Genomic DNA, 13,874 nt, shown 5'->3' with positions numbered 1-13,874 from the left:
GCAAGGTCTTAGCCGTGGAGGCACAGACTTCGTGATGGAAGCAGGTTCCGGGCAAGGAGGATTGACACAGCATTGACACTGCCAGAAGTCAGGTAAGAGGTAGGGAGATGCCCCCGGTGTGGACTCTGCACAGCTACCGATGCCTGTTGTGAGCGGGCATTTATTTCTCTAAGGTATTTGAGCGCTGGGGCCAGGGCAATAGTACAGCGGGTAGAGCGTTTGCTTTGCATGCAGCCGACCTGGGTTCAATCCCAAGCACCCCATATGTTCCCCTGAGCACTACCAGGAGTAATTGCTGAGTGCAGAGCCAGGAGTAATCCCTGAGCATTGCCAGGTGTGGCCCCCCACAACACAAACAGAGCAACAATAACAAAAAAGATATTCCGAGTATTGTTAGCTGAGATGAGATTTGCATAGGTGAAAGAGAAAAGTTAAAAATGCAAGAAAGAGAAAATGGATCATGCATCATATAGCATTGCCAAAAATGAAGATAGAATTCTAACACTCAGGACCATCTACACCTCCTCACCCTTGAAAAATAAGTAGGAGTGGAAGAAGCAGCACAACTTGGACCAGCTGGGTGCATTTACTTGGTAGTGAGGGACAGAGGGACTTTGATAGGCTCCTCAGTTTCCTGGGAGGTAGCAAACAGTATATCTTCATTGGTGAAGGGCCTGGCACAGGAGTTGAAGGGGAAGGAGTGGGGTTTGAAATCAGCATTGTAGAGGAGAGAGTTGACCCTCAAACATAGGAATTCAAGAGAATGGAGGGGTGTGATAGCAGAGTGAAGGGCAAACTCAGACTGGTTAGAAATATCGCATAGATGTGGCTGGAGTGATAGCACAGCAGGTAAGGCGTGCATGCGGCTGATCCCGGTTCGATTCCCAGCATCCTATATGGTCTCCTGAGCACCGCCAGGGGTAATTCCTGAGTGCAGAGCCAGCAGGAGTGACCCCAATGCATCTCCGGGTGTGACCCAAAAAGCAAGAAAAAAAAAAAAGAAATGTCGCACAGAAATACCAGAGGTCCTTCCTCCACTCCCCCACTCTTCTCCCCGCCCCACCATTCTGACTTTCTTTTATTGAAATTTTTTCCCTCTGTAGAGAATGAACATTGGCCTCAGAGTTTTCCTCGTCATCGCGGACAGTTTGCAGCAGAAGGATGGGGAGCCGCCAATGCCGACAACCGGGGTCATTCTTCCCTCAGGAAACACGCTGCGTGTGAAGAAGATCTTTCTCAATAAGACCTTGACAGATGAAGAAGCCAAAGTCATAGGTTCGTGTGGGCGGAGAGGGATCCCAGGCTCGGTGATGTGGTTGGATGGTCCTTTGTCAAACTTGATGATCCAGAAAAGAAGTTCAAAAAAAAAAAACATCAAAACTGCAGGGGGCAGAAATTGTTCCATGTGGTTATTCCCAAAATACAGCCTTGTGCAAAGACAAGTGCACTTTGGAATATTATCTCTTAGCTCTTCACTTAATCCTCTAGTTACATCTTCACTTATGTTATGCTGGTTGATGCCTTTGTCCTTCGGTTGTTTTCCCTCATTTTGATACATTTTCTTTTTTTTTTTAATTTTATTTTATTGAATCACCATGTGGAAAATTACAATGCTTTCAGGCTTCAGTCTTAGTCATACAATGCTGAAACAACCATCCCGTCACCAGTGCCCATATCCCACCAACGAAAAAAAAAAACGAACACAGTACGCCTCCCATCCCGCCCACCCCCGCACCCCCCCCTTTTAACTGATAAATTTCACTTTACTTTCTATTTACTTTGGTTACATTCAATATTTCAACACAATCCTCACCATTATTGTTAGGAGCACCCCACTAGAGTCAGACCTGTTGTGAAGGGAAATGAGGTCCCTTCTGCGGCTACTGCGGCCACGCGGTTTTGGATTTCTGTACTTTAACAACTAAGTCCAGAGAGATTTCTTCCGGATATTGGATCATTGCAAGCTTGTAAACCCCATCTGTGGTCGTCATAATATGGCGTCCCCACGCCCTTCATCCCCGGGAAGGGACAGGCGAGAGAGAGAGAAATACCTTTCCCCTCCGGGGCGGGCATGGGGTCACAGCTTGGTTCTCAGGCTGGAGACATTCTGCAAGTTGATACATTTTCTACAGTATAAGGAAGTATATTGCCAGGGAGAAGAGTATGGAAACTCCTTTGGTAACAATAGTAAACCATTTAAAGTTCCTAAGGTTTGTTGTTGTTGAAAGTAACTATCCACTAATTTCCAATTTGTTATAACTGTGAGTTTCCCCCTTTCCCTTTTAGGAATGTCTGTTTACTACCCCCAAGTGAGGAAAGCATTAGATAGTATCCTCAGACATTTGGACAAAGAAGTCGGGAGGCCAATGTGTATGACAAGTGTACAGATGTCCAACAAGGAGCCTGAAGACATGATCACGTGCGTAATACATATTTTTTCCTTGGTTGCTGTTTCAGTTTGAGTAAGAGTCCAGATGGTGGATCCATGCTTACCTGTTGCCTTTTTCTAGCTTCCGGAGTTCTCCCGTATTGCCACCAACTGCATTTATGAATTAGCAGGGGAACAGTTAGCCCCTGTTCCAAGGGGCTCCCACATGCAAAGCCACATCTGCTCTAGCTCTTTGAATGGTCTTCTCAGCCACACCCACTCAGTGTCCCTATTTGCAGTGCTGTCAAACCAGAGAACAGTCACAGGGGTCATCCTGAATGCAGTCTAGTTTGTCAGTGGCAAGGAAGGCCTCTCCTTATATCATGAGCGACAGAGAGAAATCGTGGTTCAGCCAGGTGTGTTTGGACATGATTGGTTTGCTGAGTCACACAACTATTCATTTCCAGAGACCTGATAATGAGAAAGGAAACTCCACTATCTCCAGAGAACAGAGGAATGTCTGGTCTGGCTTGCGAAACAATACCTCATTCATTCTCTCCAGCCCTTGTCATCCAAACATCTTTGCTCCTTATTGTTACAGACTTCCGTCTCAGGAGAACGTATTCTGTACCTGTAACTTTTCTGACTTGCTGGATAGTGCAGATTCTGTATAAGGGAGGGCATTGTTTAGGAGACTGATACCTACTTTATGGTTTTTGACAACCAGATTAAAGATTTGGCCTTTAATTTATATGCAGTTGTTACTTAGTAATGTGCCCTAGTAGGTCTCCGAGAGTTTCTCAAAACATTCTCCCCTTTTTTGTTGTTCTTTTGGGCCACAGACTGTGGTGCTTGGGGCTTTCTCCTGACTGTGTTCAGGGATCACTCCTACCAGTTTCGGAAGACCCTGTGGGAGGCCGGGGATTGAACCCAGGTTGGCTGCATTCAAGGTCATTGCCCTACCCGCTGTTCTATGACTTTGGCCCTAAAAATCTTTACATTTTTGGGCCAGAGAGTAAGTACCTGGATAAGGCTCAGACCTGCATGCTACCAGCCCCAGTTTCACTGCTGGCACCGCATGGCCCCCTGAGTGCTACTGATTGCAGCCCGGGAAGCCACCACGTACCAACCAAAGTGTCCCAGAGTCTAGTTGGCACCTCAGGCCCTTTCGAGGAATTGCCAGCCCAGCCGGCCGGGAGTCAGTGAGAGGGGCCCTGAGCTCCAGAGCACCTTCCCGCCCACCAAAAATAAAAGCCCCAAACTAACCATCTCCCCGCTAGCTTCACTCCCTGGGCAGTGCGCATCCTTCTTGTTGTAGCGCTTATAATCCTTTCCTCCCACGGCAGCTTGCTCCCCGAAATCCCTCTGGCTAGCTCTGGGCCGTCTCCCGCCCCAGCCACCAGAGGGGCAGCGCTCCCCCATGGCTGTTCCTTCCAGAGCCCAGCAGCGTTGGAGTCAGATTTTACTCACCAGGAGGCGCATTTCCTTCTGTTGCACACTCCTCTTTGTTGGCCAGTTTCCGCTTTTGAAAATCTGTTTTTTGTAAATTATTGCCTGAGTGTATTCCAGGAGTCAAGGAAGCAAAATCACTGGACCCCACTGTGTGTGTGTGTGTGTGTGTGTGTGTGCAAGTGTGTGCTAAACATCTAACGAAAACAGTTAATTATACAGTTACAGTTCATATGTTGGATTAGAAAATAGAGGTATTGCTGTTAGCTCCCAAAATTATGGTAATGGAAATCCTTGTATATTGACCCTTGTAAAGGGGCTGTACCCTTTACAGCCGTTTATAGCCTTTTACAAGGGTTGTGTTGGGGCTGGAGCCGTAGCATAGCGGGTAGGGTGTTTGCCTTGCATGCAGCCGACATGGATTCAATTCCCAGCATCCCATATGGTCCCCCAAGCACCGCCAGGAGTAATTCCTGAGTGCAGAGCCAGGAGTAACCCCTGTGCATAGCCGGATGTGACCCAAAAAGAAAAAAAAAAGTGGCAATGTAAATTTGTGAAAGTAGGTAGTAAGTATGTTGCTCAGAATACTGTGCACTAACAGCTAAAACATCTACCCTCCGGCACCTGGCAGGGCTGAACACCTGCCCAGACCACGTGGTCCCTGGCTCATGGCCGGGAGTGGCCTGGAGGTTCCCGAGCATTGCTGGGGTGGCCCAGGCAACTGAAAAGAACAGCTGACCAAGAGTCACCAAGAGGGGTGCCCAGGCGCCACCAGTGTCCTTTGGAGACCCCTCTACCCCCAAATTTCAACATGGTTTTTTGTCTCGGTCTAATCAAAGGAAAAATTGATTGGGACGGGCCCTTGGGACACGGCAGAAGAAGTGTGGTGCGTGTGGTGTCAGAATGATGTTTGCAGGGAAAGTATAATTAACGGTCTTGGAAATCATGGTACCTCAATAAAATGGTAAAAATAGATTATAAAATTAACAGCTTCAGTATGAAATGTAGACCAAAATTTAAACAACAAAAATCTGCATTAAGAGGTTATTTATTTAAAATAAATCACTGAAAAGCTAGGGGCAGAACGCAGTAGAATTAAATTGTATCATGCTTTTGAAAAAAACAGGATTTTTTTTTCAAGCACATTTTATTACATAAAAAATTCAGATATATGGGCCTGTGACGTAGCTCAAGGGACTGGTCCAGATGTTTGACACACTTGCAGAAACTCTGGTTTTGAACCCTTGCCCTTCTCTTTTCCCCTGAGCATTGCTGGTGTGACCTCTCAGAAAAATTCCAGTATCTGTATTTGTATGTGAGAGATATCTGAAAATAAAACATAATACCAGCAGAGATTTATAAAAATGTAAATTTTCAAAAACATTTATAGTTTATATTAAATGAAAACATATGCTAATATTTTAGGCCCTCCCAATCTTTATTTATTTATTTATTTGTTTATTTGTTTTTTATTTTTGGGCCACACCTGGCAATGCACAGGGGTTACTCCTGGCTCTGCACTCAGAAATCACCCCTGGTGGTGCTCAGGGTACCATATGGGATGCTGGGAATCGAACCCGGGTCGGCCGCGTGCAAGGCAAATGCCCTACCTGCTGTGCTATTGCTCCAGCCCCCCTCCCAATTTTTAAATTTATATATATGTATATATGTATGTATGTATACATATAGTAATTAAATATTATTCATAAGTGAAAATCGTCCTTGCTTACTTGCTTTGTTTTTTCCCTGAATTTTCTATGCTTTCTTTGGTCCATTTATAATTGTAAATAGATTAGCTCTCTATGAATACAGTTATTTATTGGGTATATCACTACTTTTTATATTAAATACACAGAACTGTCTCAGGTGGGTTTCTGTTTTCTGCATTTTTTTTTTATTATTAGTTTATTTTTAATTAGAGAGTCATCGTGAGGGTACAGTTACAGATCCATACATCATTGTGAGTTTTCTGCATTTTTTAAAAAAGTTTGCTTTCACTGTCATCGACATGCAATAGACTTGCTAAAATGCTCTTGTATATTTTTCAGGGGAGAAAGAAAACCCAAAATTGATTTGTTTCGAACCTGTATTGCTGCTATTCCAAGACTGATTCCTGACGGCATGAGCAGGACCGACCTCATTGAGCTGTTAGCAAGGTGAGTGAGCCATGGGCTTGTTCTCTGCTTTCTCGCCCCCTGAAAGGCGACCATAACCCCGGTACTCTCATTACTGGAGAGGCAATTATTATTACTTTATTAGGACTTTTAAAAAAAACCTCTGTGGAGTTTCCAAACTCTTACTTTGTCTTTCATATTCTGTTAAACATGCTCTTCCTGCTTACGTTTTTTTAAACGGAGGTAAAATTGATAGATAAGATGATACCAGCCTCAGGTATACATCAAAATGATTCAGCATTTATAGCTGCTGCAAAATGATCTCCAGGATAAGTCCAGATAACATCTTTTACCTTACATGGTTAAAATTTTTCTATTTTTCTTGTGATGAGAACTTTTAAGATCCCCTTCTTGGCAACTTTTAAATATGCAGTTCAGTATTTTAAACTTGAGTCACTATGCTATACATATTATATCCTCGTGAATTAATCCATTCTGTAACTTGAAACTCTACCTTTTGACACTCCCACTCGGTCCATTTCTTCCCATCCCCACCCCCAACCCCCTGGCCTCTGGCAACCACGAGTCTTCTCTTCTGTGAACTCGGTTTTCATTTTATTTTTTTCATGTTGTACTTGCGATACTTGTGTCCTTTGTGATATTATATTTGTCTTTCTCCTACTCCATTGAACATAATGCCCCCAAGGTAATGTTGCAGATGGCAAGATTTTATGATTTCATTATGGCTGAATAGTTTGTGTGTGCGTGTATATGTACTGACTTACATATGTATACACACATATATATACACACATATTACTTACATATGCACATATATACACACATATATACACACTAGTTGTATATATACAAATGCATGTGTGATTATGTTTGTGTATATCTGTATATGCATATATACATGCCTCATTTTCTTTTCCACTCATCTGTTGATGGAGATCTCGGCTGTCTCTGTCTCTTGGTTGTTGTGAGTAATGCCGCAACGTAAGGGGGGGAAGGTGTCCTCTCAATAGTAGCAGTTTCGTTTTCAGGTCAATGCCCAGAAACAGAACCACTGGGTCAGAATCAGTTCTGTTTTAAATGTTTTGAGGAAGCTCTGTATTGTTTTCTATATTGACTGTATGACTTAACACTCCCTCCGAGAACCACCAAGGTTCTTCTCCCCACGTCATCACCCAGTGCCTGTCTGTCTTACCTTGATGAGAGGTGTGAGATGGTGGTATCAATCTTCATTTCATCGTGATTGGTGATGCTGAGCATTTTTTCATGCACCCATTGACTGACTTCCTGCCCATTTTTTTGACTTTGCTTCCTGTTTGTGTGGTTGGTTTGGGGGCCATGTCTGTGGTGCCCAGGACTTCTGTGCTCAGGGATCACTCCTGACAGGCTCAGGAGACTCTGGCATGCCAGCGATTGGCCCTGGGTCTGCTGTGTATAAGGCAAGCACTCTGGCAACTTTAACTTTTCTTCTTGGTTCCACTATAAATCCCATTTTCCAATTCTCTGCCTTTCCACCAATGAAGAGTTCTTGGAATTTATACGCCATATTATTCCTTCACTTACGGACATTTTCAGGATATGACAAGGTGATACTCATGAGGCATCAGTAACTGGGTTCACTCCCCTGTCGTTACTTTCACACTGGAAGCAGCTCTCGTCTTCGTCTTCATGTTTCTATCTCGTCTTCACGTTTTCACTTACTGGAGAATGCATGGGTTTATGCTTTTATCTGTGATCCCTCTGTTAGATTCTATGAAGCAGGAAAATAACAGTATAGCCAAATTTAGGCACTTACTTCCAAAACTAATTCTAAATTGCAGTGATTCTCTATTAGAAAATAAATCTGTGGCAATAGAGATTTGCTTTCAGTAAGGGGTCAGCAAGCTTTTTTTTTTTTCAGGAAAGGGCTGATGGCATACATTTTCAGACTTGCAGATCGTGCGATCTGCCTCACAGCGGTTCTTCTCTGCCACTGGCAGGTTTGGGGAACTGAGCAGGACTGTCCTACAGGGTCTGGCTCCACCTGGCCCTTGAGCCATGGTCGACCATCCCACCCAAATGCCGGCTCTGAAACAGTGACTTACCGAGCGAGACTGATCTCTGCCGAAAGATGTGTAGTGGTCGCTGGGCATATCTCATTCAGTCAAAGTCCAAGTTCCAATGATAAACAGTGAAGAGATGGCTACAGCTATGGTTTGCACCTTCTGAGAAACCACTGTGCACTTTACACATCCATGCACTGCCTTACCCTTGCCTACCTCAGGTTGCCATCACAAAACAGATAAATAGTATTATTTTTTATTTTGGGAGTACAAAGTATTTGCAGCTTTGCACTATGAACAATTAGTACCTGCAGCTTTGTACTATGAGATACATTCATACTTTCCCATCCCTCAGTTTTTGTTGTGAATTTAATTTAGAGTTAACAGAGTTCAGGTCATATTTGGGAGAGAAAAGGAGTGATTGAGTCCTGGGAAAGCAGTGCCCAATCAGCTCTCATTCAGCTCTGCTCTTACTCCTCGTACTTCAGCTCACCTCACCTGCTTCCTTATGGATTGTGTATCCCAAATCCCTCATCCAGATGGAACTGCATCTGTGAGGAACGGAATGGGACAAGCCTGGTGAAGACCAGATAGTGAAGAACCATTTGCTTTGCAATGTGCCCTGCCCTGATTCCTTGTGATGCCCATTTACTAACTTACTTTACCAGAAGAGTGAAAGGTGCTAGAACCTGTTCTATTTTGTTCCCTGTTCCCGTATCTGAAATGCATAGTCTTACACGTGTCTCTTTAAAAATAAAACAAGGCTAAAGCTATAGTACAAAAAGGCAAGGCACTTGCTTGCACATGACCAACCCGAGTTCTATCCCCTGCACCACAGAGGGTCCCCCGACTCCCCCAAGAGCAATTCTGGAGCACAGAAACAGGAGTAGGCCCTGAGCGCTACTGGGTGTGACCTCACCCCTAAAAAATAAAGGAAGCAAACAAACCAAAGATCCTTTGTAGGCTTGTAGGTCCATTAGCCGACTCCAGTCAAGTTCATTTATCCTTCATGCCTAAAATGAGCTAACCAGGCTTTTTTGTTGCTTTATACACAGTGAGTTAATAGCATGCACATACACCCGTACAAACAAACACCCTTTTTATTCCACACTTGCGCATTTTGAAGGAATACGGAAATAAACTAGAAGGTCTGCATTATGGAGGCAGTGACTGCTTCTACAGGCTTCCTTTGGTGACACGTCAGGGACAGACCACGGGGCTGACGTCCCCCTCCCGGCCCCATGTGCTCGCTCTCGTGTGCTGCCCTCGTGACTACGCTTCGTGGCTCCTCGGCCCACATTTCTCAGCTGCCATGCGTCCGTTCCCTCTCCAGCCTCCCTGTCAGCTGAAGGTTGAGTTTAGGGACAACCAGGAGTGAGCTGAGCGTGGTGGAGACTATCATGTCTCTGTCTCCTAAGCCACACAAATTTGTTCCCACCTATTGAGGATAACCCCAGCTTCCGGAGCATGTAATTGTGGCATCTTTTTAATTACTTACCTCATGCATCTATTTCTAATGCTGATGCCTTTGTCCTGAGAGCCAGTCACCCAAATAATTCTTTTGTATCATCAGCAGCACTTATTCTTACAATATTCTATAATAGTAGGTTTAATCCTGCAGCCATTTTTCATGATATTTTTTTCTGTTTATCATTCACTTCTTACATTCTGTTAGAATACTTTAATGTTATCCATCTATCCTTCTGTTGCCTCTAACCTCTTATTGTTCTGTGGGCTTTGGGGAAGGGTGTTTCTGTCTTTTGGTTTTGTTGTTTTAATCTTTTGAGTCACACCTACACCTGACTGTGCTTAGGGCCTACTCCTGGCTCTGCACTCAGAGGTCACTCCTGGCAGTGCTTGGAGGACATCACGTAGTCCCAGTGATCAGGCCCTGGTTGCCTCGGGCTTGTGAGGCTGAGTCCCTGCTATATCAGTACTCTTTATCTGGCCTGCTAACCCCATATTGTCTTGATGACTTTACCAAGTAATTTCATGTGGCTTCTCTGCTCATTTATTTATGCTTTCATTCTCCTTGGGGCCTTAGGTTCAACACTTTCTCATTTTTATTCTAGGCATACCTCATTTATGATGCTACCTCTGAATTTATTCTCATTCTCACCTTCAAGAATTACTTGTATCCTATTGATCCCATGTTGATTTGTAGGGTTCCCTTCGCATTCAGCCAGCTGTCTTACATACGCTGCATCCTCTACAGCATGAAAGAGTGATCGAGATAAATCACGTCCTTTCCTGTAATGGGAAGGCACTAAAGAAATGTGAGATGGTGCTAAGCTGCTAGAAGAACAGATCTAATTTTTTATTGATTATAGAATCGCATGGTATATTAAGGGTCCAATAACTCTCCAGAAGCAATTCTGATTATGTTAGGATGTATTTTCTCACATACAGCTTCTGGATTTGATGGAACTTACTCTGGATTATCCTAACACTATTAAAGGGTTTGTATGTGAGTTTGAGCAAATGGAAATAGAAAAGCATGTGGGTGAATGTGGCCTAAATGTGACCTGTAGTTCTAATTTCCCTGCTTGTATAGACTAATACAGAGGAACATGCTCTCTAGAACTTCATCTTTCGCTTTAATGGTAAAGTTACCTGAAAGGGTTTGAGTGTGCTAATGGCCTTTTGGTCTTGGCAGACTCACAGTTCACATGGACGAAGAACTGCGCGCTCTGGCTTTCAATACTCTGCAGGCACTAATGCTGGATTTTCCAGATTGGCGGGAAGATGTTCTTTCAGGATTTGTCTATTTCATTGTTCGTGAAGTCACTGATATCCATCCCACGCTTCTTGATAATGCTGTAAAGATGTTGGTACAATTAATAAATCAGTGGAAACAAGCAATCCAGATGCATAACAAAAATCAGGATTCACAGGTACCAAATTGTTTTGTATTGTCTCTTTCCCTAGTCAGTGGCAAATGACCAATGGCCACATTTCTCTACTTGAACTTTCCAAAAAAAAGTATTTTATTAGCCTTACTTGCTTTCAAGTTAGCCCATAAGCTCTTAAGCTGAACTCTCCTATAGCTCATTATTCAGTACATATTGTCTGTTTTATCTTTCCTTTGGAAACAACTTATTTTGAATGAATATAGAAAATGGAGAGAATTCTTGATGATATTAAAGTTATGTCCGATGTGTTTGAAGTTCTTAGAGTCAAAAGCTGTGTTAGTTTTCCATTGGAGGTATTTGTTTCATCCATGGTACTTTCCCGTTTCACCTGTGTCATCTGTGTGTACATGAAAAGGCACTCAGTTGTTTATGATACTATATACCACAGAACCTGGAGATTTAAGAGTTGGGTCACCTAAGCCACTTTAGCTCCTGAAACTTTAAGGAGCATGGAAATTCCCAGCAACCAGAGAGTTTCTGTTTCTAGCAATTTCCCTATGTGGTGCTTGTCCTTACTTTGAGAGTCAAAGATATACTCCTATCCCCTCATTTCCTTTTTCTTTCTTTTCCATTTTTTAAGGGGGCACACCCATCCATGCTCAGAGGGGCCCTCTGATGCTGGGGAGCACATTCAGGGCCGCACACATGCTCAGCACTTGCGGTACCATTTGAGCCACGTGCCTGGCCCCTAGTCCCCTCATTTCTCACATAATTTAGACCAAGAATAATAGTCACGTCAGCTTCAGGTTACAAAGCAGAGAGTGGGAGGAGTTAAGGGAGGATTGCTGTTTAGGATGCCAGTTAAGTATCTCTCCTGTGTACACAACGACGTTTTAGCATGTTAATTATTGGTGGAGCTGAGGTCAACTCATTGCCATGATTTCTGTAATTTACTCTTGATTTGTTGTAACTATTTTAACTGTTTTATTGAACTATCTGCCTGTGTATGCATGTTAATTTTCCTTTCCCTTGTGTGTTTTTCAAGCATGGAGTAGTTAACGGAACCTCTCATCCCCCTCTTCTGGAGAGGAGCCCCTATTCCAGTGTGTTTCATGTGGTCGAAGGCTTTGCTCTTGTCATTCTCTGTAGCAGTCGACCAGCCACCAGGAGATTAGCCGTCAGTGTCCTTAGAGAAATACGGGCTTTATTTGCACTTTTGGAAATACCTAAGGTAAGTTGAGGTGTTTCACTAAGTTGTCCTTTGGAAGTATTCAAACACTACACATTGGTCTGCCCTTGCTCCATTTCTGTCACTGCCCTGGAAAAAGCAGGAGTAACTCATTAGCAAGGTCCTTTTCACAGGGCCTGGACCAGCCCCCTGCTCTCATCTGTAACAAATAGAGCTAAAGTGAATTTTATTGCTTACTTGGGTTTGTCTACTTAGGTTAAATATTCCTGCATATTTTCACACCTCAGTGTCCTTTGTTACAGGGTGATGATGAATTAGCCATAGATGTGATGGACAGGCTGAGCCCATCCATTCTGGAGAGCTTCATACATCTCACTGGGGCTGATCAGGTAACTCTCACGACATCAAGCCACTCAGTTTTATTTTGGAATTTAAGATATAGACACACAATACATACATAGATGGGTTTCCTTTGAAAAGAGTGTATCAGCAGTATTTTTGAAGACTATAATATGCTTTAAAAAAATAGAAAAAAATTTTTAAAAAGCAATACTAGTTTATGCCATGGTTAGTACTCTAATTTGTAAGAATTATTTTTAAAATAGAGTTTTTAAAAATTGCAGAGTTCATTCTTCCCACTCAGTTTTTTTTATCACTGATAATAATCTTCTATATTTTATGGCATATAATATTCTTGACATAAATGTTTCGGATTAGTTCAAATTGAAAGACAAAGCAAAAAATTGCACTCTGTGCCTTTGATAACTTTTCTTTGCCATGTAAATATAAGTGCAGTGCAGTGTGTAATACTTTTGGAAGTTTTTTTTAAATGAAATTTGACTCATTGAAATAAAAAAAACTTTTGTCAACACATGGCATGAGTAAGTTTATACAAACTTTCTCAGTTCAGTTTGGAAAAAAAATTGCCATGCATTATTATTTCAAAATTCATACAAATAATAGCTCTCAGACTTGGCTACATAACATGTTTTTCTTCCTGATTAGAAGTCACGGACAAAAGGTGTATGTGCCTTCTAGTATGCCTTTGGTGCATGCAACCCATGAGTTACGTGGAAGCAAGTGAGATAAAGTTTTAGAATCATGAAATGTAACTATACAAATTTAAAGAATTCTGCTTTGACTATTAATGAATCACGCTAACCACAAAAAGAGAGCAGTGAATGACTCTTTGGGGTCTAAAGCGGTGCCTGCCTCAGAGAGAGAGAGGAAGGGTCCCTCACAAATGGCTGGTGGGCCGTCAGGGGAATGGAGCCTGAATTCAACTCAAGGCTCCACTTTTCAGTGTTGTTTCATTCTTGTGTGAATGACAATCTTCTCTGAATGTAAATTTATTTATCTCTTCCACGTAAAAGCTCGTAATATCATTGAGCAAGTGTTTAGGATTATGTGCCCTCTACAGTAAGAGACCAGTTTCCCATCTGACCTTTATCTATGCTGGGAGGGGTTCATCCGCATGAAAATCAATGCTTCATATTTGTCTCCTCCCACAGCTTTCTGTCTGCCCATTGAGGCTTCATATTCACATGTGAATTACTCATGTGGTGGTTTTTAATGTTTTTGCTTTATAACTTTTCTAGGCTAATGGAAACTGTGGTCTCCTCAGAAAAACACATGAACACATACACTTAAAACCTTACTAGTCACTTTTTTTTTCTCTTCCGGGCCACACCCAGCGATGTGCAGGGGTTACTCTCGGCTTTGCACTTAGGAATTACTCCTGGCGGTGCCTGGGGAACCATATGGGATGCTGGGAATCGAACCCAGGCCCTACCTGCTGTGCTGTAGCTCCAGCCCCATGAATAGTTACTTTTAAGGGTTCCC

General features: G+C 42.9%; 1 protein-coding gene across 7 annotated transcripts in view; it reads left to right on the top strand.

Moving 5' to 3' along the window:
- FRYL (FRY like transcription coactivator) overlaps window positions 1–13,874 on the top strand; it is a 257,153-nt gene that overhangs the window by 154,514 nt on the left and 88,765 nt on the right. For all 7 annotated transcript variants that reach the window (XM_055138113.1, XM_055138111.1, XM_055138109.1 and 4 more), the window contains 6 exons: window positions 1,104–1,275; window positions 2,287–2,419; window positions 5,866–5,973; window positions 10,648–10,885; window positions 11,889–12,074; window positions 12,335–12,421. In XM_055138113.1, coding sequence (XP_054994088.1) covers window positions 1,104–1,275; window positions 2,287–2,419; window positions 5,866–5,973; window positions 10,648–10,885; window positions 11,889–12,074; window positions 12,335–12,421 — 924 coding nt within the window. The remainder of the gene's footprint in view (window positions 1–1,103; window positions 1,276–2,286; window positions 2,420–5,865; window positions 5,974–10,647; window positions 10,886–11,888; window positions 12,075–12,334; window positions 12,422–13,874) is intronic.

The sequence above is a fragment of the Sorex araneus genome, chromosome 5 (assembly GCF_027595985.1).
Source record: "Sorex araneus isolate mSorAra2 chromosome 5, mSorAra2.pri, whole genome shotgun sequence".
Classification (NCBI taxonomy): Eukaryota; Metazoa; Chordata; class Mammalia; order Eulipotyphla; family Soricidae; genus Sorex; species Sorex araneus.
The sequence above is the reverse complement of the archived record's forward strand: the minus strand, read 5'-3'. Positions and strand labels throughout refer to the sequence as shown.